This window comes from Pseudophryne corroboree, chromosome 1 (genome assembly GCF_028390025.1).
Source record: "Pseudophryne corroboree isolate aPseCor3 chromosome 1, aPseCor3.hap2, whole genome shotgun sequence".
NCBI classification, from domain to species: domain Eukaryota; kingdom Metazoa; phylum Chordata; class Amphibia; order Anura; family Myobatrachidae; genus Pseudophryne; species Pseudophryne corroboree.
Genome location: NC_086444.1, coordinates 887,279,491 through 887,304,553, shown reverse-complemented (window position 1 = coordinate 887,304,553; position 25,063 = coordinate 887,279,491). Strand labels below are relative to the sequence as shown.

General features: G+C 46.1%; 1 protein-coding gene across 9 annotated transcripts in view; it reads right to left on the bottom strand.

The window, feature by feature from the left end:
* ALPK1 (alpha kinase 1) overlaps window positions 1-25,063 on the bottom strand; it is a 375,069-nt gene that overhangs the window by 341,934 nt on the left and 8,072 nt on the right. The window contains exon 1 of one of the 9 annotated variants that reach the window (XM_063920132.1): window positions 24,841-25,056. The exons of 7 other annotated variants lie outside the window; for them this stretch is intronic. In XM_063920132.1, the coding sequence (XP_063776202.1) occupies window positions 24,841-24,863 (23 nt within the window). In that variant the 5' untranslated portion in view covers window positions 24,864-25,056. Of the gene's footprint in view, window positions 1-24,840; window positions 25,057-25,063 lie in introns of those variants that run through there. One more of the 9 variants, XM_063920135.1, reaches the window with a different exon arrangement.

The following is a 25,063-nucleotide window of genomic DNA, read 5'->3' as shown; positions in this document are numbered from 1 at the left end:
GTCTGAGGTAAAAAGGTGGATTTCCCGGCCGTTGCCGTGGCCACCAGATCCGATAGACCGACGCCAAATAATTCCTCCCCTTTATACGGCAATACTTCCATATGACGTTTGGAATCCGCATCACCTGACCACTGTCGTGTCCATAAACTTCTTCTGGCAGATATGGACATCGCACTTACTCTCGATGCCAGAGTGCAAATATCCCTCTGAGCATCTCGCATATAAAGAAAAGCATCCTTTAATTGCTCTAAAGTCTGTAAAATACTGTCCCTATCCAGGGTATCAATATTTTCAGTCAGGGAATCCGACCAGATCACCCCAGCACTGCACATCCAGGCTGAGGCGATGGCTGGTCGCAGTATAACACCAGTATGTGTGTATATACTTTTTAGGGTAGTTTCCAGCCTCCTATCAGCTGGATCCTTGAGGGCGGCCGTATCAGGAGACGGTAACGCCACTTGTTTTGATAAGCGTGTGAGCGCCTTATCCACCTTAGGGGGTGTTTCCCAGCGCGCCCTAACCTCTGGCGGGAAAGGGTATAATGCCAATAACTTTTTTGAAATTAGCACTTTTCTATCTGGGTTAACCCACGCTTCATCACATACATCATTCAATTCCTCTGATTCAGGAAAAACTACAGGTAGTTTTTTCACCCCCCACATAATACCCCTTTTTGTGGTACTTGCAGTATCAGAGATATGCAAAGCCTCCTTCATTGCCGTGATCATATAACGTGTGGCCCTACTTGAAAATACGTTTGTTTCTTCACCGTCGACACTAGATTCAGTGTCCGTGTCTGGGTCTGTGTCGACCGACTGAGGTAAAGGGCGTTTTACAGCCCCTGACGGTGTCTGAGACGCCTGGGCAGGTACCAACTGGTTTTCCGGCCGTCTCATGTCGTCAACTGATTTTTGTAATGTGCTGACATTATCACGTAATTCCATAAACAAAGCCATCCATTCCGGTGTCGACTCCCTGGGGGGTGACATCACCATTATCGGCAATTGCTCTGCCTCCACACCAATATCGTCCTCATACATGTCGACACACACGTACCGACACACAGCAGACACACAGGGAATGCTCTATTGAAGACAGGACCCCACTAGCCCTTTGGGGAGACAGAGGGAGAGTTTGCCAGCACACACCCAAGCGCTATAATATATATGGGAACAACCTTATATAAGTGTTGTATCCTTATAGCAGCTTAAATATATAAAATATCGCCAAAAAAAGTGCCCCCCCTCTCTGTTTTACCCTGTTTCTGTAGTGCAGTGCAGGGGAGAGTCCTGGGAGCCTTCCTCACAGCGGAGCTGAGCAGGAAAATGGCGGTGTGCTGAGGAGAATAAGCCCCGCCCCCTATTCCGGCGGGCTTTTCTCCCGGAGTTTGAGATATCTGGCAGGGGTTAAATACATCCATATAGCCTCAAGGGCTATATGTGATGTATTTTTTATCCATAAAAAGTATTATACATTGCTGCCCAGGGCGCCCCCAGCAGCGCCCTGCACCCTCCGTGACCTAATGGTGTGAAGTGTGTGACAACAATGGCGCACAGCTACAGTGCTGTGCGCTACCTTCATGAAGACTGAAAAGCCTTCTGCCGCCGGTTTCTGGACCTTCAATCTTCAGCATCTGCAAGGGGGGTCGGCGGCGCGGCTCCGGGACGAACCCCAGGGTGAGACCTGTGTTCAGACTCCCTCTGGAGCTAATGGTGTCCAGTAGCCTAAGAAGCCAATCCATCCTGCACGCAGGTGAGTTGAACTTCTCTCCCCTAAGTCCCTCGATGCAGTAAGCCTGTTGCCAGCAGGACTCACTGAAAATAAAAAACCTAAAACTTTTTCTAAGCAGCTCCTTAAGAGAGCCACCTAGATTGCACCCTGCTCGGACGGGCACAAAAACCTAACTGAGGCTTGGAGGAGGGTCATAGGGGGAGGAGCCAGTGCACACCACCTGATCCTAAAGCTTTATTTTTGTGCCCTGTCTCCTGCGGAGCCGCTAATCCCCATGGTCCTGACGGAGTCCCCAGCATCCACTAGGACGTTTAGAGAAATTATATTATATATCTATATAATATATCTATATATACACATAATATATAATATATATGTTATTATCTCAGTGGGGGACCCAAAAATTTGGGATTTTGAATTTTGGATAAGGGATATTCAACCTGTATATGCATGTGGTGCATAGCATTGATTATAGTAGCGCATGCTATGAATCCCATCCTAGTATGCCAATAAATAATGGTGCCGGGAGGGTGAGTGAGATAAGGCCTAATGTCAATAATATTTTGGTTTATATGAAATATTGAAAGTGTCTACTTTATATAGGAACCCTGTACAGTAAAAACTGATGACTGATGTAAAAAAAAAATATATATATAAAAAAAAATAGGATTTTAATTACCTACCGGTAAATCCTTTTCTCGTAGTCAGTAGAGGATACTGGGGTCCACATTAGTACCATGGGGTATAGACGGGTCCACTAGGAGCCTTGCGCACTTTAAGAAATCAATCGTGTGCACTGGCTCCTCCCTCTATGCACCTCCCACCAAACTCAGTCTAGAAACTGTGCCCAGGGGACAGATATATCCTGAGGAAGGATGTAACAGAACAGTGGTGAGATTCGAACCATCACACACAAACGAGAGGAAAGCCATGTTAACCAAACTTGAACAGGAACAGCAACAGCTGAACCAACACCATTACTTAACAAAGTAACAGTGCAGGAAAAACAAAGCACTGGGCGGGCGCCCAGTATCCTCTACGGGCTACGAGAAAAGGATTTACCGTTAGGTAATTAAAAATAAGAATTTACTCACCGGTAATTCTATTTCTCGTAGCCCGTAGTGGATGCTGGGAACTCCGTAAGGACCATGGGGAATAGATGGGCTCCGCAGGAGACTAGGCACTCTAAGAAAGAATTAGGACTACTGGTGTGCACTGGCTCCTCCCTCTATGCCCCTCCTCCAGACCTCAGTTAGGGAAACTGTGCCCAGAAGAGCTGACACAACAAGGAAAGGATTTGGAATCCCGGGTAAGACTCATACCAGCCACACCAATCACACCGTACAACTCGTGATAACTATACCCAGTTAACAGTATGAATAACAACTGAGCCTCACTGAACAGATGGCTCAGAACAATAACCCTTTAGTTAGGCAATAACTATATACAAGTATTGCAGACAATCCGCACTTGGGACGGGCTCCCAGCATCCACTACGGACTACGAGAAATAGAATTACCGGTGAGTAAATTCTTATTTTCTCTGACGTCCTAGTGGATGCTGGGAACTCCGTAAGGACCATGGGGATTATACCAAAGCTCCCAAACGGGCGGGAGAGTGCGGATGACTCTGCAGCACCGAATGAGCAAACTCAAGGTCCTCCTCAGCCAGGGTATCAAACTTGTAGAATTTTGCAAACGTGTTTGATCCCGACCAGGTAGCAGCTCGGCAAAGCTGTAAAGCCGAGACCCCTCGGGCAGCCGCCCAAGAAGAGCCCACCTTCCTCGTGGAATGGGCCTTCACAGATTTAGGATGCGGCAGTCCCTTAACAAACGTCTGAACTTCAGGCAGTGAAGCCAGTTCTTTTTGAAAGAAAATAGACAGGGCCGAAATCTGGACTTTAATGGAACCCAATTTTAGGCCCATAGTCACTCCTGACTGTAGGAAGTGCAGAAAACGACCCAGCTGAAATTCTTCTGTGGGGGCCTTCATAGCCTTACACCAAGCAACATATTTTCGCCATATGCGGTGATAATGCTTTGCTGTCACATCTTTCCTAGCTTTTATCAGCGTAGGAATGACTTCAACCGGAATGCCCTTTACCATCAGGATCCGGCGTTCAACCGCCATGCCGTCAAACGCAGCCGCGGTAAGTCTTGGAACAGACAGGGCCCCTGCTGTAGCAGGTCCTGTCTGAGAGGCAGAGGCCAAGGGTCCTCTGAGATCATTTCTTGCAGTTCCGGGTACCAAGTCCGTCTTGGCCAATCCGGAACGATGAGTATAGTTCTTACTCCGCTCTTTCTTATTATCCTCAGCACCTTTGGTATGAGAGGAAGAGGAGGGAACACATGTCACTAGAGCGTCCACAGCTATTGCCTGAGGGTCCCTTGACCTGGCGCAATATCTTTTTAGCTTTTTGTTTAGGCGGGACGCCATCATGTCCACTTGTGGCCTTTCCCAACGGTTTACAATCAGTTGGAAGACTTCTGGATGAAGTCCCCACTCTCCCGGGTGGAGGTCGTGCCTGCTGAGGAAGTCTGCTTCCCAGTTGTCGACTCCCGGAATAAACACTGCTGACAGTGCTATCACGTGATTTTCCGCCCATCGGCGAATCCTTGTGGCTTCTGCCATCACCATCCTGCTTCTTGTGCCGCCCTGTCGGTTTACATGGGCGACCGCCGTGATGTTGTCTGACTGAATCAGCACCGGCTGGTTTTGAAGCAGGGGTCTTGCCTGACATAGGGCATTGTAAATGGCCCTTAGTTCCAGAATATTTATGTGTAGGGAAGCCTCCTGACTCGACCATTGTCCTTGGAAGTTTCTTCCCTGAGTGACTGCCCCCCAACCTCGGAGGCGTGCATCCGTGGTCACCAGGACCCAGTCCTGTATGCCGAATCTGCGGCCCTCTAGAAGATGAGCACTCTGCAGCCACCACAGCAGAGACACCCTGGCCCTCGGGGACAGGGTGATCAGCCGATGCATCTGAAGATGCGATCCGGACCACTTGTCTAACAGATCCCACTGAAAGATCCTTGCATGGAACCTGCCGAATGGAATTGCCTCGTAAGAAGCTACCATCTTTCCCAGGACTCGCGTGCAGTGATGCACCGACACCTGTTTTGTTTTAGGAGGTCTATGACCAGAGATGACAACTCCTTGGCCTTCTCCTCCGGGAGAAACACCTTCTTCTGTTCTGTGTCCAGAATCATACCCAGGAATAGCAGACGCGTCGTAGGAACCAGCTGCGACTTTGGAATATTCAGAATCCAGCCGTGCTGTTGTAGCACTTCCTGAGATAGTGCTACTCCGACCAACAACTGCTCCCTGGACCTCGCCTTTATAAGGAGATCGTCCAAGTATGGGATAATTATAACTCCCTTCTTTCGAAGGAGTATCATCATTTCGGCCATTACTTTGGTAAATACCCTCGGTGCCGTGGACAGACCAAACGGCAACGTCTGGAATTGGTAATGGCAGTCTTGTACCACACAACGAAGGTACACCTGGTGAGGTGGGTAAATGGGGACATGCAGGTAAGCATCCTTGATGTCCAGTGATACCATGTAATCCCCTTCTTCCAGGCTTGCAATAACCGCCCTGAGCGATTCCATTTTGAGCTTGAACCTCCTTATATAAGTGTTCAAGGATTTCAAATTTAGAATGGGTCTCACCGAACTGTCTGGTTTCGGTACCACAAACATTGTCGAATAGTAACCCCGTCCCTGTTGAAGGAGGGGAACTTTTATTATCACCTGCTGGAGGTACAGCTTGTGAATTGCCGCCAGCACTACCTCCCTGTCCGGGGGAGTGGCTGGCAAGGCTGATTTGAGGTAACGGCGAGGGGGAGACGTCTCGAATTCCAGCTTGTATCCCTGAGATACCACTTGTAGAACCCAGGGATCCACCTGTGAGCGAACCCACCGGTCGCTGAAGTTCCGGAGACGGGCCCCCACCGCACCTGGCTCCACCACTGGAGCCCCAGCGTCATGCGGTGGATTTAGTGGAAGCAGGGGAGGATTTTTGTTCTTGGGAACTGGCTGTATGGTGCAGCTTTTTCCCTCTACCCCTGCCTCTGGGCAGAAAGGACGCGCCTTTAACCCGCTTGCCTTTCTGGGGCCGAAAGGACTGTACCTGATAATACGGTGCTTTCTTAGGCTGTGAGGGAACCTGAGGTAAAAATGTCGACTTCCCAGCTGTTGCTGTGGAAACGAGGTCCGAGAGACCATCCCCAAACAATTCCTCACCCTTGTAAGGCAAAACCTCCATGTGCCTTTTAGAATCCGCATCACCTGTCCACTGCCGAGTCCATAATACTCTCCTGGCAGAGATGGACATTGCATTTATTCTAGATGCCAGCCGGCAAATATCCCTCTGTGCATCTCTCATAGATAAGACTACGTCTTTAATATGCTCTATGGTTAGCAATATAGTGTCCCTGTCAAGGGAATCAATGTTATCAGACAGGGAATCAGACCACGCTGCTGCAGCACTGCACATCCATGCTGAAGCAATAGCAGGTCTCAGTATAGTACCTGAGTGTGTATATACAGACTTCAGGATAGCCTCCTGCTTTCTATCCGCAGGCTCCTTTAAGGCGGCCGTATCCTGAGACGGCAGTGCCACCTTTTTTGACAAGCGTGTGAGCGCTTTATCCACCCTCGGGGATGTCTCCCAGCGTAACCTGTCCTCTGGCGGGAAATGGTACGCCATCAGTAACTTTTTAGAAATCACTAGTTTCTTATCGGGGGAAGCCCACGCTTCTTCACACACTTCATTCAACTCATCTGATGGGGGAAAAACCACTGGTTGCTTTTTCTCCCCAAACATAATACCCTTTTTAGTGGTACCTGGGTTAATGTCAGAAATGTGCAACACATTTTTTATTGCCGTAATCATGCAACGGATGCCCCTTGTGGATTGTGTATATGTCTCATCCTCGTCGACACTGGAGTCAGACTCCGTGTCGACATCTGTGTCTGCCATCTGAGGTAGAAGGCGTTTTTGAGCCCCTGATGGCCTTTGAGACGCCTGGGCAGGCACTGGCTGAGAAGCCGGCTGTCCCACAGCTGTTATGTCATCGAACCTTTTATGTAAGGAGTTGACACTGTCGGTTAATACCTTCCACATATCCATCCACTCTGCTGTCGACCCCGCAGGGGGTGACATCACATTTATCGGCACCTGCTCCGCCTCCACATAAGCCTCCTCATCAAACATGTCGACACAGCCGTACCGACACACCGCACACACACACAGGGAATGCTCTGACTGAGGACAGGACCCCACAAAGTCCTTTGTGGAGACAGAGAGAGAGTATGCCAGCACACACCACAGCGCTATATAAACAGGGATTTACACTATTACAGAAAGTGATTTTCCCTATAGCAGCTTATACAATACAGTTTTGCGCCTAAATTTAGTGCCTCCCCTCTCTTTTTTACCCTTTGAGCCTGGAAACGGCAGGGGAGAGCCTGGGGAGCTGTCTTCCAGCGGAGCTGTGAAGAGGAAATGGCGCCAGTGTGCTGAGGGAGATAGCCCCGCCCCTTTTTCGGCGGGCTTCTCCCGCTCTTTTATTAATATTATGGCAGGGGATTTTTACACATATATAGTTTATTAGACTATATTATGTGTTGTTTTGCCAATTTAAGGTACTCTAATTGCAGCCCAGGGCGCCCCCCCCCCCCCAGCGTCCTGCACCCATCAGTGACCGGAGTATGTGGTGTGCATAGGGAGCAATGGCGCACAGCTGCAGTGCTGTGCGCTACCTTAATGAAGACCGGAGTCTTCAGCCGCCGATTTCCAGGACGTTCTTCTTGCTTCTGGCTCTGCAATGGGGACGGCGGCGCGGCTCCGGGACCGGACGACCGAGGCTGGGCCTGTGTTCGATCCCTCTGGAGCTAATGGTGTCCAGTAGCCTAGAAGCCCAAGCTAGCTGCAAGCAGGTAGGTTCGCTTCTCTCCCCTAAGTCCCTCGTAGCAGTGAGTCTGTTGCCAGCAGATCTCACTGAAAATAAAAAACCTAATAAATACTTTCTTTTCTAGAAGCTCAGGAGAGCCCCTAGTGTGCAACCAGCTCGAGCCGGGCACAGATTCTAACTGGAGGAGGGGTATAGAGGGAGGAGCCAGTGCACACCAGTAGTCCTAATTCTTTCTTAGAGTGCCCAGTCTCCTGCGGAGCCCGTCTATTCCCCATGGTCCTTACGGAGTTCCCAGCATCCACTAGGACGTCAGAGAAATCCTATTTTCTCTTGTGTCCTAGAGGATACTGGGGTCCACATTAGTACCACAGGGATGTACCAAAGCTCCCACACCGGGTGGGAGAGTGCCGAGGTTCCTGCACAACTGGTTGACCAAACTGAAGGTCCACAGAGGCTAGAGCTGTAAAGCCGAGACACCCTGGGCAGCCGCCCAGGAAGAACCCAACGACCTAGCACAGTGGGTCTGTACTGTAGGAACTGCCAATCCTGCCGATGAATAAGCATGCTGGATAGTAAGCCTGATAGAGCGAGCAAAAGACTGCTTTGAAGCAGGACACCCAATATTCCTGGGATCATAGAGAACTAACAGCGAGTCAGATTTCCTGTGGCAAGCACATAGATCTTCAAAGCCCTCACAACATCCAAGGACTTTGAGGTAGCAGAGATGTCAGGAAGCACCGGAACCACAATAGGTTGGTTGATATGAAATGCAGACACCATCTTAGGAAGAAATTGCTGACGAGTTCTGAGTTCAGCTATATCTTCATGAAAAATCAAATAGGGGCATTTGTGAGACAACGCCCCCAGTTCCAACACATGCCTTGCAGAAGCTAAGGCCAACAGTGTGACGGTCTTCCAAGTAAGAAACGTTACGTCAACCTCCTGTAAAGGCTCAAACCATTCCGACTGTAGGAACTGCAACACCACGTTAAGATCCCAAGGTGCCGTGGGAGGCAAAAAGGGCTGTTGGATGTGCAGAACCCCCTTTAAGAACGTCTGAACCTCAGAAAGGGAAGCCAATTGTTTCTGGAAGAAAATGGATAAGCCGCAATCTGGACCTTCAAAGGAGCCCAAACGTAGGCCCATATCCACACCCGACTGTAGAAAAAGGAGAAAACGTCCCAGCTGAAATTCCACTGCAGGAAATCTCCTGTTCTCACACCACAAGACATATTTCTTCCAAATACGGTGTGAATGTTTAGACGTTACCCCTTTCCTGGCTTGGATCAGGGTTGGAATAACATTGTCCAGAATGCCTTTCCGGGCTAAAATTTGATGCTCAACCTCCATGCCGTCAAACATAGCCGTGGTAAGTCTTGATAGACGAATGGGCCCTGTTGTAGAAGATCCTCTCGAAGAGGTAGAGGCCATGGGTCCTCTAGGAGCATCTCCAGTAGTTCTGCGTACCAGGCCCTTCTTGGCCAATCCGGAGCAATGAGAATTGCTTGAACCTTTTCCCCTTTTTTTCTTTTGAGAATTCTTGGGATCAGAGGAAGAGGTGGAAACACGTAAACCATCTGGTAGACCCATGCAGTTACCAGAGCGACCACCGCCAGTGCTTTCGGGTCCCTCGACCTGGAACAATAACGCTTTAGATTCTTGTTGAGATGAGAGGCCATCATGTCTATTTGTAGAATTCCCCACCGACTTGTTAAGGACTTGAACACCAGCGGGTGAAGGCCCCACTTTCCCAGGTGGAGGTCGTGTCTGCTGAGAAAGTCCACTTCCCAGTTGTATACTCCCGGAATGAAGACTGCCAACAGCGCCACCGCGTGTCTTTCTGCCCAGAGGAGAATTCTTGTTACCTCTGACATTGCTGCTCTGCTCTTAGTTCTGCCCTGTCGGTTTATGTACATTACTGCAGTCTAATTATCCGACTGAACCTGAATGGCTTGATCTTGAAGAAGATGTGACACCTGTAGAAGGGCGTTGTATATGGCCCTTAGTTCCAGAATGTTGATTGGAAGAATGGCTTCCTGACTTGACCATTTTCCTTGGAACTGTTCCCCCTTGGGTGACCACTCCCCAACCTCTGAAGCTTGCGTCTGTGGTTAGCAGAATCCAATTTTGAATCCCGAACCTTCGACCCTCGGTCAGGTGAGAAGTCTGAAGACACCACAGAAGAGAAATCTTGGCTTTTGGCGACAGATGGATCCTCTGGTGCATGTGAAGGTGCGATCCGGACCATTTGTCCAGCAGATCCAGCTGGAATGGCCTTGCATGTAACCTTCCATACTGCAGTGCCTTGTAAGAGGCGACCATCTTCTCCAGAAGATGAATGTATAAATGCACCGATATCCGGGCTGGTTTTAGAACACCCCGCACCATCGACTGGATTACCAATGCCTTTTCCAACGGAAGGCATACCTTGTGTACTTCTGTATCCAATATCATCCCCAGGAACGGAAGCCTCCGTGTTGGTTCCAGGTGGGATTTTGTTAGGTTCACAATCCATCCTTGATCCTGAAGTAGTCGGGTTGAGAGGGCAATGCTGTCCAACAACCTCTCCCTGGAAGGTGCTTTTATCAGCAGGTCGTCCAGGTACGGTATTATGTTCACTCCCTGCTTGTGGAGGAGAAACATCATCTCTGTCATTACCTTGGTGAATACCCTCGGTGCCATGGAGAGGCCAAATGGCAGGGCCTGAAACTAGTAGTGACAGTCCTGTAGTGCAAACCATAGATAAGCCTGATGAGGCAGCCAAATCGGAATATGAAGGTATGCATCCTTGATGTCCAGAGACACCAGGAATTCCCCCTCCTCCAGACCTGGGATAACTGCTCTCAGAGACTCCATCTTGAACTTCAACACCCTTAAATACAGGTTCAGTGATTTGAAGTTTAAAATGGGCCTTACCGAACCGTCCAGTTTCGGTACCACAAACAGTTTGGAGTAGTAACCCTTGTTGTGTAGTTGAAGTGGAACTGGGACAATGACCTGAGTCTGTACCAGTTTTTGAATTGCTGCCTGTAAAGTCATACTTGCTTCCAGAGAAGCTGGTAAGCCTGATTTGAAGAATCTCTGAGGTGGGAGTTCCTGAAACTCCAGTCTGTATGCCTGGGTGATAAGGTCTGTGACCCAGGGATCCTGGCAAGATATTGCCCAAACGTGACTGAAATAACGTAACCAAGCTCCCACCTGCCTGTCTTCCAGGCAGTGCGGACCACCATCATGCTGAAGGCTCTGAGGAAGCAGACCCAGAGGTCTATTCCAGAGAACCTGCAGCTGCTGGTTTTCTGGGTTAACTTCTATTACCTTTGAAGGCTGTAGAAGAACCTTTGGATTTGACTTTGAATTTCGCTGTCCAAAAGGACTGCAGAGTTGGAGCAGAGTAGATTTACCTAGCTGGGGGAGCTGCGGAAGGAAGGTATGTAGACTTACCCGCCGTAGCCTTGGCTATCCACTTATCCAGTTCATCTCCAAAAAGGGCCTCACCTGTGAATGGTAGGTTTTCCACGCCTTTCCTGGAATCCGCATACGCAGTCCACTGGCATGGCCACAGGCCCCCCTGCGTGCTGACACAGCCATGGCAGTGGGGCGTGCTTTGAGCAAACCAATTTTCTTTATGGCCTCCGCCATAAAGTTAGCAGAGTCTTGAATATGAAGTAAAACTATCTCCCTCCTGGGTAAGGTATCTAATCTGTCAATTAGGTTACCTGACCACTTTGCAATGGCTTTAGTGATCCATGCACAAGCAATAGCGGGTCTCTGGGCCACCCCAGCAGCAGTGTATAACGATTTGAGAGTGTTCTCAATCTTGCGGTCAGCTGCGTCCTTTAAGGATGCTTCCCCAGGAACAGGTGAGACTATCTAACTTTGAAAAACAGATTTTTTTCCCCCTCTGCGCTATCTAATTAAAATGAAGCAACAGGACATAAATGTACTTGATACACCAATCACTTTATAATGAGTTTTAATCTCCGAATGACTAATCACATAAAAACAATTTAATACATCAAACATATTATACAAAAACCCAAAATAACATATAAAATATAAGCATAAGAGGTGGATCATATATCTAAAACCTTAATATTATCCACAGCAGGCTACACTGTTAGCTGTACTAATGAACTATTGTCCAAATTCCTATGTAGGACAGTCCCGTATACTTTAGTATGTATTGTCCTGTAAATGAAAGAAATACGGATATGAATTGTTGCAATCTTTACCAACATGTGTAATTTACGTGTGTTCCCAGCAAAGATAGTTGATCCTAAGGGCATAGGAGAGGTGTCCTTCCAACCCTGGAGGATTGAGTCCGGCACCGCACACCGCAGGTGCCTTTAGCCAAGCAAGCTCCCGTCTTCCAGCCGCCGCATATACAGCGTCCTCCGCCTCTCAATAGTCAGCCTCACAACAGCGGTGCACGCGTTTTCACAGTGGTTTACAGCAACAGAGTCCACTGGGTCCCCAAAGGGCAGCTTCTCTGCTTCGCTGTTGTAAGTCTGACTTCACATATATTTTTAAAGCTCTCACAACATCCAAGGACTTGAGTAATCGAGGTGTCAGTAGCTACTGGCACCACAATAGGTTGGTTGATATGAAAAGCAGACACAACCTTTGGAAAAAATCGCTGACACGTTCTGAGCTCAGCTCTATCCTCATGGAAAATCAAGTAAGGGCTATTGTGCGACAATGCTCCCTGTGACAGCCTTCCAAGTAAGAAACTTTACGTCCACCTCCTGCAAAGGTTCGAACCAATCCGAATAAGATCCCAAGGTGCCGTGGGAGGCACAAAGGGTGGTTGGATGTGCAGAACTCCTGTTAAAAAATGTCTGAACCTCAAGGAGGACAGCCAATTGTGGTCCACATCCACACCTGCTTGCAGAAAGAGGAGAAAACGTCCCAGATGAAACTCCACCGTAGGAAACTTCTTGGATTCACACCAAGACACATACTTTCTTACCAAATCCGATGGTAATGTTTTGACGTTACTCCCTTCCTAGCCCGTAGGAATGACCTTTTTCGGAATGCCTTTCCAAGCTAAGATCTGGCATCAAACCTCCGTGCCATCAAATGTAGCCGTGGTAAGTCTTGATAAGCGAACGGCCCCTGTTGAAGAAGGTCCTCGTGAAGAGGAAGAGGCCTCTGATCCTCCAAGAGTAATCCCAGAAGATCCACGTACCAAGCCCTGCTTGGCCAGTCCGGAGCAAAGAGGATCGCTTGAACTCTTGTTCTTTTTATTAGTTTGAGAATCCTTGGATGAGTGGAAGTGGAGGAAACACATACACTGACTGGTACACCCCCGGAGTTACCAGGGTGTCCACCGCCACTGCCTGTGGGTCTCTTAACCTGGAACAGTACCTTCGAAGCTTCTTGTTGAGGCGAGAGGCCATCATGTCTATCTGAGGTACACCCCATCGGCTTGTTACCTCTGGGTAACAGGGTAGCTAGTATCGAATTACACTCCCCCTGTATCTATAACACAGTGTTACTTATGTGGAGGGCAGCGCTCCCTGCCAGCGTCTCTGTTGATGAACTGCAGGGAGAAAATGGCGCTGGTGAATGCTAGATCCGCTCTGAGGAGAAGTCCCGCCCCCTGTAATGGCGCGTCTTACCACACTTATTGGATTATACTGGCCTGAGGTATTTTTTCACTAACAGCAGGATTAGCCCGTTAGCAGTGTTGACCAGTGTAGGGTGATTGCGCTGGCCCAGGACGCCCCTCACATTGCCGTACACAGTGTGCCACTGAGCCATCCGGAGCGCAGCCTGTCAGAGCTGCGCTCCCACCCTTGTGCTGCCATTCCAGTCAGCGACCCGCTCTCCGGGACGCCGGCGCTGTACTCATCACTCTTCTTTCTTCTGGCTCTGTTAGGGGGTGGCGGCCGTACTGCAGGAGTGAGCAGTCGCCTTGTGGGCTTGCGATCAGCACCCTCAGGAGCTCTGTGTCCTGTCAGCGGAGATAGAGAACCATTAACTTCAACAGTTGGTTCCTACCCCCACCCCAAGTCCCACAAAGCAGGTAGACTCAGACATTAATAAAACTTGAAAAACTCCTAGGAGCTCCCCTAGCTGTGACCGGCTCCTCTGGGCACATTTTCTAACTGAGTCTGGTAGGAGGGGCATAGAGGGAGGAGCCAGCCCACACTATTAAACTCTTAAAGTGCCCATGGCTCCCAAGGGACCAGTCTATACCCCATGGTACTAAATGTAACCCCAGCATCCTCTAGGATGTAAGATAAATATTGATATTGACGTTGGAATGTGACATGGGCAAATTAAAAATGAACTCAGCATAGGAATGTTTAAACATTCAAAAGTGAAGGGGTTAATTAGTTATAACGGGTAAACATTCCTGTTATAACTAATGTGCAGCTGACAAAGCAAAGCAAGTTTGGAAAACCAGCATTCTAATAAAAGTTTGATTTTCTTGGTAGTCTGAAGCAGAATAATATGCAAATATCTTTAAAAATGCATATTAATGTATATACTGTATACCCAGAACTTGAGCTTCTGCTGCATGTAAGGTGTGCATGTTTCGAAGAGCCGACAAGGCGATGGTGCCAGTGTCTTCAGTAAATACACAAAGGGCCTAATTAAAGTCTGGTCAGTAATGTTCCATTGTTGCAAAGTACTGATTTTCTGCATTTTGCGCATGTAAAGGACCCGCGTTGCGCATGCGCAAACGTCTCCTGCAACACAAGACGCAGAGCGGCAGCAGACTGTCAGTGATAAACAGTCTGCTACCATCTGGGTGGCAGGGAGTGGGCGGCAATGGCTTTCATTTGTGAACACGGAGTTGTGTCGCAGCCGTTTTGGGGGATGGGAAGAGGTCCGGGATCTCCGTGATAGGACAGAGAATTCCTGGCCTCTTCGATGGCCAGCTTACGCGGCATCATGAGTGATCCGATGCCGTGTCCTAGGATGTAGGTCAGATCACTTCTGCAGCAGGAGGGGTCTGCTTGTAATAGATGCCTCCTGCTGCATCACCCTACAGCGCCTATCACTACTGCTTACAAGGAAGCAGCAGTGATAGCACCTCCAACTACAGGCGGGATGTAATACAGCCCAAGTTCGGCGGCCGCGCGGGATGCCAGACGAACTCAGACTTTTTTTTAAAGGGGCAGTCACTTACAAGGCAAAACCATGCCTTGTAAGTGATTGTACTTTAAAAAAACATCCGAGTATGGCTAGCATCCCGCATTGCATCCGGCCCCACATCTGAATTAGACCCAAAGAGAATGGTCAAAAGATCAGAATACAATAGTTGTCAAAATGTGAATATAGGGGGTAATTCCAAGTTGATCGCAGCAGGAAATTTTTTAGCAGTTGGGCAAAACCATGTGCACTGCAGGGGGGGCAGATATAACATTTGCAGAGAGAGTTAGATTTGGGTGGGTTATTTTGTTCCTCTGCAGGGTAAATACTGGCTGCTTTACTTTTACACTGCAATTTAGATTGCAGATTTAACTCACCACACCCAAATCTATCTCTCTCTGCAAATGTTATATCTGCCCCCCTGCAGTGCACATGGTTTTGCCCAACTGCTAAAAAATTTCCTGCTGCGATCAACTTGGAATTACCCCCATAGTTTCTAGGGACACCTTTCTGCCGAGGATAATGTACAATACTGTTCTAAGTGAGCCTTGTAGTGCTACAATCCCAGTTATCTCATGTGTACTGAATTTGATTATAAGGCATTTCATGTATTCTGCTTTAATAAAGCCATATAAAAGTCCAGTGGATAGGAATATATGGAGAAAGTGAGACCGATATTTTCAAGGACTTATTTTGAAAACCTGAAACTGTCATTTGGAAATTAGAGACAGTTGGCAACTATACAACACGTGGTGTTTTCCATTGTCACATCATATCTGAAATATATATTACATTTTATTTCACCAGCTCTTCAGAGACACTGACACAGCACGGCAGTATTACTTATTTGGCAATTTCAGAAACCATTGAGCTTCTTTTAGGTTATTTTTAAAGAAGTTGTCAGCTTTCTTGTGTATAGCAAATTGCAAGGTATTGCATCACTGGAGTTTCCTGAGAAGCTCAAGTTTCCTAACAAAACCACTCTCCTAATGAGAAATTCTCCCTCATTGGCAGGAATGCAACATGCTCTTTTGTAAAGCACCATTGTTGGGACCACTTGGGGTCCCATAGCATTTATAACATAATAGACTGCCTTAATCTGAATATATAAATGACGAGACCAGGAACGTCAGCAAGGAGAAGCAAAAAGAGAATGTTATTTTCTTATTGATCTCAAACTATCGGTTACATTTTACATTTATGAACAACTACAGTATATAGTCTTTTAACCACTTGCCTGGCATGGTCGCATCAGATCGCACCAGCAAGTGCTTTATCTGACCTGGTCGCACAGTATGCGACCAGTCAGATAGACATCGTGTGCGGCTACAGGGAAGGGAAACTTCCTTCCGCTGCTGCTCTAAGGGACCGGAAGGTCACTCTGCCTCCCTGCACCCTCCCCCCAGTGTTTGCCGTGCTGCCGATCATTGCACGGCAGGACCCCCCCACTCAGCAGCTGCAGACAATAGCAGCCGCTGGGGAAATGTAAAGTAACCCCCCCCCCCCAATGTGTACCTGGAGGCTGTCTCAGCTGTCAAAATGAAAGTCGCAATGTTTCCGACCTATGTTCTGATGTTAAAAAACATGTTTTTTTTTTACAAATGTAAAAATAAAATAAAAAATTATTTGGAACTAAAATCATTTTGGATAAGGTTAAATACACAGTCTACACATAATTCACTCAAGTGGAGTATAAGTGTAAGTAAGAAAAGGGCTGATAGACCGGGGTGAATGAGTGTTTTAGACCTGCAGGTGGGAGTAATCGGTCTGTTTTTTGTTTTTTAAAAGTCCCTTAAAATGACCCAAATATATACTTATACCCATTTTTATGTACCCTAAGTTTAATTTTAGCACTTATTTTGCTGAAAAAAATAGCTATTATTTTTTAACATTTAAAAAAAAAAAAAAAATATATATATATATATATATATATATATATAAAAAAATGCATATAACAGCCATCTGACCCAATTTAAGTACCAGAAATAAGTTTATTATAACCAATAATAAACTTTTATATTGTTACCTGGTGTTAGTTTAGCTTTTTTTTTTTTTTTGGGGGGGGGGGGGGGGGGGGGGGGCGGACAGATTTACCCATTACCCATCACCAATTTCTGCAGCAACCGTGTTTTAAAAAAATTGCATTTGAATAGGGCGAACCGCGGGAGCGCGCATACCCGTGAAAAGTCAGTTTTCTCAGCAAAAATTACGCAAAAACAACAATCACGGTAAATTGCTACGATTTCGCCTCTAATTGAATATCCCGCTAAATCTTTGATTTAAAGCTTAATATAAATTAAGTGAAAATCGCCAGCACCCAACTCAGTGCTGCAAGCGAAGGCTTTCACAGATTACACGTACAGTGGTGAACGTATCACACATCATGCCATATATACATTTAAAGGGTTCCTTGCAGTCAATGAATTAAAGGTTAATATAGCATCAATCACACCACAATACATTTCCTACCAACATACTTCTTGTATAATGTAATTAAAGTCAAGCATTCTTTCATATTCTGTCACTAAGGGGCATATTCAATAGGGCGCAAAAAAAAAAAATTGCCCACAGTGCGAGAAACTGCAGCTGATTTCAGTTTTTCCTATTCAATTGGCTGTGCAAATTTCAGCCGAGGTAATTTCTATAGGATTTTCACAGGTGCAAAGTAGGGCTAAATCATAATTTTAAGGTAAGAATATCAGGACTTTGTTCAGACCCCTGGGACAACCTAACCACCACCACCATGACTATTCAAAGTTTTAAATGAGCTTAATTGAGCCAATCACAGTATGTCATTATTCGGGTGATATTCTGCAAAGTACAGTATAATGGGTTAAAAAATGTGGGACAGGTATATGGGGGTGCTGTATAGATGGGACAGGTGATTTAATGACTGAAGGTTACAGGTGTCTATTAAAGAATTTTAAAGTGGCTTCCAATTACTCAAAAATCAACTTGTGGACATTTTTATGCAACTCAGATTTAAATACAGCATTTAACTTAATGAAAAAAATTTGCTTTCTATAATTTTTTCACTGCGTTTAACAAATGCACAAATCAACCCTTTGAAACATTATAATATCGCAAAATATTTTTATTTGGGAAAGTAGTAGACATCTACACTGTTGATGTTTTTTATTGTACAGGTTGTTTTCCCCCTAGGTTTTACATTTCCAGTCATTTTTAAACGAAAACATGATTGTGCCCGATTCTTATTTTTTTCAATTGGATAGTTCAATAATCGGTAGCACACCAAGTCGTGATGATCAAAAATCGGTCATGATAGCCAAGTTAAATTTTGCCATGAAAATCTCACAGCCAGTTTGTCTCATATTTCTTAGATTATTAGATAACATTAGGGGAAATTCAATAGTTATCGCAGCCCAATCTCCAGACTAAAAAGTGACGGGAGATGGCAGGGGCAATATTCAGTTGATGCTGTTTATAACGCTGATCGTACTCATTAGTGTCGGGTTTAGCTGCATAAAGCAACTTAACCCGACTAAACTAATGGGCACGATCGTGAAAAGTGCCCTTTGGGTGCCCAAAACCAAACATTTGACTATTTGCACATTTCAGCTCCCCAGCACGGTGGCTACAAACTGAATTGTGTCTCCACGCAGATCAAGGCATCCGAGCGGTGCAACAATTGAATTGCTCTGTTGGGCACTAGTGGCGGCCGCAGGGAGAAACAATCAAATTCCTCCCATTGAGCTTTATAATTGGGAATAAAACAGTAATACAATAGGATTGGTTAATATCAGACAAGTTTACAATTTATAAAATAACATAATGAGCCACCTTTTGTTTTTTTAAAGGGTTAATACAAAATGTAATCTAAGTGCATTTTGGTTTTAATCTCTAGCGGTGACTGGGCAAGTTCTTTTGATATATAATTTTTCTAATGACAAAGATACAAGAGTTAACAAAAAAAAACCCACATGACTAAAAACAATAAGGTAAACAAAATAACACAATACATGACTACAACATATACCAGTCTTCCCCCTTAAGGCCATTGGGCTTGTTATTGCGTGCATAAAAGCATTCTCCTATGTCATTATATATGTCATTATATCAGTACCATACCTAAAACCTCCCACTCATACCTCTCAAAGGACAAAGTCTATCCTGCAGCCCCACACAGTTTTCTGAATTTGCCAGGGCACCTTCTACTTAAATAAGTTAACCTATTAATAAGGTATGGCTGCATAGGTGATATTTTTCTAGATGTCATAAAAACACAATGAACTACAATCAGGGTTGCACGATTTAAATCAAATTATTAAATCATGACTTTAAATCCAAACGTTAAAAAACTTCAACTTTTGCTTAGAAAGAGATAGACGTGTAGATGGGGGCAGTCTTTTTTTTTTAGCTCAGTTGGGGAGAATAATGGATGGTGTATAGGAGACTCTATCAAGTATATACTACCAAGTGACGTACGCTGGAATACTAGATGATATCCCACAAGACATTATTAACAAAGTTAATAACTTTGGTATTAAACGGAGTGCTGAAAATTATTTGGCTCGACTGAAACCTGTAGCCCTGGATCGTGCACAAAGAAGCAACTGCACAATCAGTGAGGTCGTACAAGTGTGCATCATCATCAACTTTCGTGCATCCATGAAACCATTTGCACCATACATGTTTGAAGTGGACACTTTACGCCAAGTATCTCCTCTAGCCTGGTGGATGTCATACGCAGCTCAACTTCAGCTAGACACTTCAGCTGTAAATCTTCTGAAGCAGATGTTCACCGCGGTTTCATCAAGTCCAGGAATTGAGAGGATTTTTTCAATATACAGTTTTGTACAATCCAAAACAAGCAACAGATTGGGAAATAAAAAAGCAGCTAAGCTGGTTGCATGCTACAGAGCCTTTTCTGTTGAGGACAAACGTGAGGACGTGGACAAAGACATGTACATATTTGACTCAGACTCAAACAACTGACTGAGTAAAAATCAAAGCCTAATTGTACTTCTTGATGCGACGGTTTAGTGTGTATTCTATTACTGTGTTCATTTTGTTACTGTTCTCACTTAAAAAATTGTTCATGTATTACTAAAACAAGGTCGAAACATCTAAAATGAAACAGTTTACTTAAAAAACTTAATAAAAAATCCTATTTAAATCTCAAAAATCTGATTTAAATCAATAAAAACTGATTTAAATCAAAGAAATCCGATTTTTTTTTAAATCCGATTTTTATGCAACCCCGACTACAATGCCATGTTTAAGATTTAACTGGAAATGATTCCTTTAAAACAAGCTGACATGTGTGTCTATAAAACACATTTGTGGAGACATAACTCTTGGAAACTAATTACTGTAATCAAAGTTACTGAACAAAATTAGATTATTTTGAAGTAAGACCAAAACATATCAATACCTATAACAAGCTCCTGATGGGGAAAGTCCTATTGTTCATAAGTGTTAAGGTGCAAAATAGGGTTTTTAAATAAACTTCTACTGTGGTGAAAGAGTGTGTATTACTAGATGCCCTGTTCAGTGAGATGTGATAACTCAATATACAGGTCTTTGTATAGGGGACGACTTGTCTACTTAATGCTAGCAAGCTCTCCCCAACCAGACTCCAAGTAGGGGATTCAATTGTTTGGACACAAACCACTAGAGGGTGCTTGCCGGCAATTTAATTATTCTGACGTATGGGCGCTCATGCCGCCGGTGCAGACATTTCTGCTAACAGCCTCCCGAGGTGGCAAGCCCGTGCAAAGTATGTCCAATTGGGTGTCCTAAATGCACTTTTTACGACCTGGCTAGGACTTTGTTCTGACGCCCCCCCCCCCCAGGAGATCTAAATAACCAAGATCAAAAGAAGAAAGCTCACAACCTGTCTCCAAGAACAATCCTCCCCCACTAGAGAGGTTTAGTATGGGCAGAATGGTGGTGCATTGATTAGCATTATTGCCTCACATCATTGAGTTCAAGAGATCAATTCGGCAACCACAATACATCCCGATAAGTACTCCTTGGTTACAACAGTAATGTTTTTGTATTATTTTAATCACACCTATCATACATAGCACCTATGTGCTTCTTAATTAACCCTTACTAATTTCTTTATTTTCACCTGTGTGCGGCCCTGGGGTGGCCAGCCTGTGCCGGCATGATGGGGTACTGCACCTCAGACCCATACCTAGTATTAGGGACTCCCAGTGAGACAGAGACACCGTGCTGTTCGGCCTGGGGGCTTAGCTCTATGGGGGTAATTCCGAGTTGATCGCAGCAGCAAATTTGTTAGCAGTTGGGCAAAACCATGTGTACTGCAGGTGTGGCAGATATAACATTTGCAGAGAGAGTTAGATTTGGGTGGGGTGTGTTCAAACTGAAATCTAAATTGCAGTGTAAAAATAAAGCAGCCAGTATTTACCCTGCACAGAAACAAAGTGGACATGGTTTTGCCCAATTGCTAACAAAAATCCTGCTGCGATCAACTTGGAATTACCCCCATGGTGTATTGTCAGATGTTGAGATAATTACATAAGGCGCAATGTGTCAGAGTAATAAGACAAAACTCCCACAGATAGTGGGGAATATCCCATTAGCCCCGGTAAAACATTGGGTGCAGAAAACATGTTTTTCATGATTTTTCCTGATGTTTCACAGATATTTATTTTTTACAGGCTATCCAGATTGATCGCCTGTAAAAAAAAATGCCCTTTCTCCAAAAAATACACAGGTTCAGTAAAACCTGCGTGTTTTTGGTAGAAACAGACCCGTTTTTGCACGAAAACAGGGCTGTTTCTGGGGATTTGGCAGGCGAAACTAAATCCCCGATGACCGGGACATGCCCGCTGCAGGCCTGGCGCCGCGGCCCGGATGCTGCCACTCAGCGCGATGACCCCTGCCGGGGAAGCCGGGGCTGCGCCGTGACCGCATCCCCCCTCTTCCCCGCCGCCAGCAGAGGTCACATGACGGGAAGCGGCCACATGACCGGGTGGAGCTGGAGGAGCAGCGCTGCAGCGGGAGCAGTCTGCAGCCGGCACCCGCTGCAGCATCAGGTAACCCCCGATAAGCCACCGCTCGTGCTAACTTACCGGGGTAATAGGATAGCCCCCGGCGGGACAATTAGCCCCGGTAAATTATCCCCCAGTATGTGGGCTGGGAGAATATCACTGTATTTATCTCAACAATTGACAATACACCATGTTCTTTGTATGTTGAAAACATTTTCTTGTCAGAATATATACTATACAATGGTGATACAGGCCTATATGAAGAAAATGGATATTTTGCATATATCGTGTGTTTCTAAGCTACAAATTGGCACATTACTGTTGTAACCAAGGAGTTCTTATGACGGTACATATATTGTGGTTGCCGTCAGCAACAATCATTTAGGACAACTTATGGCCAGGGTCTGGGCTTGTACACACAATCCAATCTATAAAACTGCATGTGGGTATCTATTTGAGTCATAGGCCCTCATTCCGAGTTGTTCGCTCGCAAGGCGATTTCAGCAGAGTTACACACGCTAAGCCGCCGCCTACTGGGAGTGAATCTAAACTTCTTAAATGTGCGACCGATGTATGCGCATTTTTGCGATCAAAAACGAGTTAGCAGTTTCTGAGTAACTCCAGACTTACTCTGCCTGTGCGATCAGTTCAGTGCTTTTCGGTCCCGGCTGACGTCAGAAACACACCCAGCGTTCGGCCAAGCACTCCCACCGTTTCTCCAGACACGCCTGCGTTTTTTCCGGAAACGGTAGCGTTTTCAGCCACACGCCCATAAAACGCCATACATCCGCCCAGTAACACCCATTTCCTGTCAATCACAATGCGATCGCCGGAGCGATGAAAAAGCCGTGAGTAAAATTACTTTCTTCATAGTAAAGTTACTTGGCGCATGCGCAGTGCGAACATTACGCATGCGCACTAAGAGAATTCTCACTGCGATGCGATGAAAAATACCGAGCGAACAACTCGGAATGAGGGCCATAGTACTCTAATCTGCATCCCTCATATTTTCACCGAGGATCTTCAGAACTATATATCCACTGTGATTTTTTCCCATATGTGGATGTTTCTCTTAGGTGACTATTAATGCATACCTATTTAAAGTTACATTATAGACACAGACAAAGTGCCCCCCCCCCAAAAAAAAAAAAGTTTCTTTCCTTCCTTTTTTTTTTGCCCCACTACATGCATGCAATATTCCTGGCTACAGCCACACAGACATTAGCATAAACCAAGGCCAAATGCATACCTGTCCCCTTGTAGATGCTAGAATCGAGTGGGCTAAAGAACCTCTGATGTCAGGGGGAGGAGCCACGCCATCATGGGGAGGAGCTAGGCCAGCGGGATAGTTCTGTCACTATCCACACCACCAACTACTCCCTTTAGTAACCCAGTGGCGAGTGAGGGTACACTTTGGGTGACGTGGCTCCTCCCTTGGTGACGTCACAGGTCCTTTCTCCAACTTGATTCTAGTAGGGATGGCCATCGGTACATCCCCCATCGATGGTTGCCATCAATGGAGCAATTATCTGGAACCATCAATAGTTATAAAATATGCCATCATCTACCATCGATGGTTCCTGGTATCGAATAGCCACGCATGCTCAGAAGAGGCTTTGTTGGAGAACGTCTCTGCGAGCAATAGTTACCTTTGCTCATGCATGGCGTAGCTCCCCCCGGCGGCTGGATGCACACAATCTCCCACTGAGCGATAGACACAGTGGGCGGGAAGAGGGAGGACAGGAGCGGGGCTGGTGACGTGCTGACTGATTGCAGTCACTATGCCTTCCCTTCCCCTCCCCTCCGTTACTGTATCCCGGCAACACTAGAAAGTAATGAGTGGAGCCAGGAGGTGAGGTACGCCTGCCCAAGGCAGTATCTATCTACCCGACTCCAGGCACAGTGCACAGTAAAAATCCATCGCCATCGGCCCCACCATCGAAACACTATCTGATTATAAGCCATCGATGGTGAAAGTATTAAATAATGTTCAAAAACCATCGATGATTTTGAATCATCGATGGTCGATGGCCATCCCAAGATTTTAGTCATAACCGTCCCTGCAGCAGTGCATTGGTAGAGATATGTTTGGAAACTCTCAGGCTTTCCTCATATATGCTATAATTTCAATACTACCACAGTTTATTTATCAAGTACATGTACTGGTTTGTGATTATCTATAGGGCCCCATACAGGCATACACTAGAACGATAATGTCCGATTTCGACCTTTCGGGACGATAAATCAGATGAAAAGTGGCAAATCCGATGTGTTTTAAATCCCATCCGAGGTCACGTGAGCATCGGATCGGAGCCCCTAGGTCGTTAGTGCTGCACTCGTTATATGTCGGATCCCGCAGGCATGGCTGGATTCGCATACGATACATCGTATGCAAAAGGACCGCATATGATGTAACGTATGCGATCCTGCCGCCCGGCAAGCTGCTGGGTGGTTCAAGGGAAATCGCATCCGACTTTACCCTCAGACATGTCGCTGTAGTGTATGGGGCCCTTAACACTAGTCGTGACATTTCCATTTATACAGTAATATTGGAGTAACCGATGTATAGTCACCAGAGGTGCAAGTACGCGGGTACGGAGTGCCCATAAGAATTTGGCAGCACATACGCAGTACCACCTGCCGCACACTTTGCTATTACCACAATTATAATCTGCCACAAAGCAACAAGACCATGGTGCTTGGCAGCATGACGGCTCCTCCCACTTTGTCAGGGTTACTGGAAGTGCGACAGTGGCTGTATTTTCCTGTTATAATGGAGGCATTACTATATATTGTTATTAAATTGGGGGCATTACTATATATTTCTATTATACTGGAAGTATCACTAAATATTTCTATTATACTGGAGGCATTACTATATATTTTTAGCCTTGCCTCCAGAGTCCCCCCAAAAAAGGGGCTGTGTAGTGTGGCCACGCCGCTAGTGTCATGTAGCCACTCCCACTAGCAGCATGTGGCCACACACCCTCACATCACATGACCACGCCCATTTTTGGCACTTAGTACCACTAAGTAAATATTTCTACTTGCACCACTGATGGTCACAAAAATGATACATGATACACGAGTCCATGAGCTGCTTACCACATACACCGGGTCCACAGCATGGGCTAGTACATGGCTCTCTGTCAGGGATGCACAATGTGTGATGATGAGCTGCTGCTGCCCCCTAGGCTATGGGAGGAATGCACGGAGATAAGAGCCAACTGTGCTCAGTGACCGCCACATACACAGCACACTTACTGCTAACTCCAGCAGTATAATAATATAACACGCTGACTTCCCGGAAAGGGAGACAGAGGCGGAG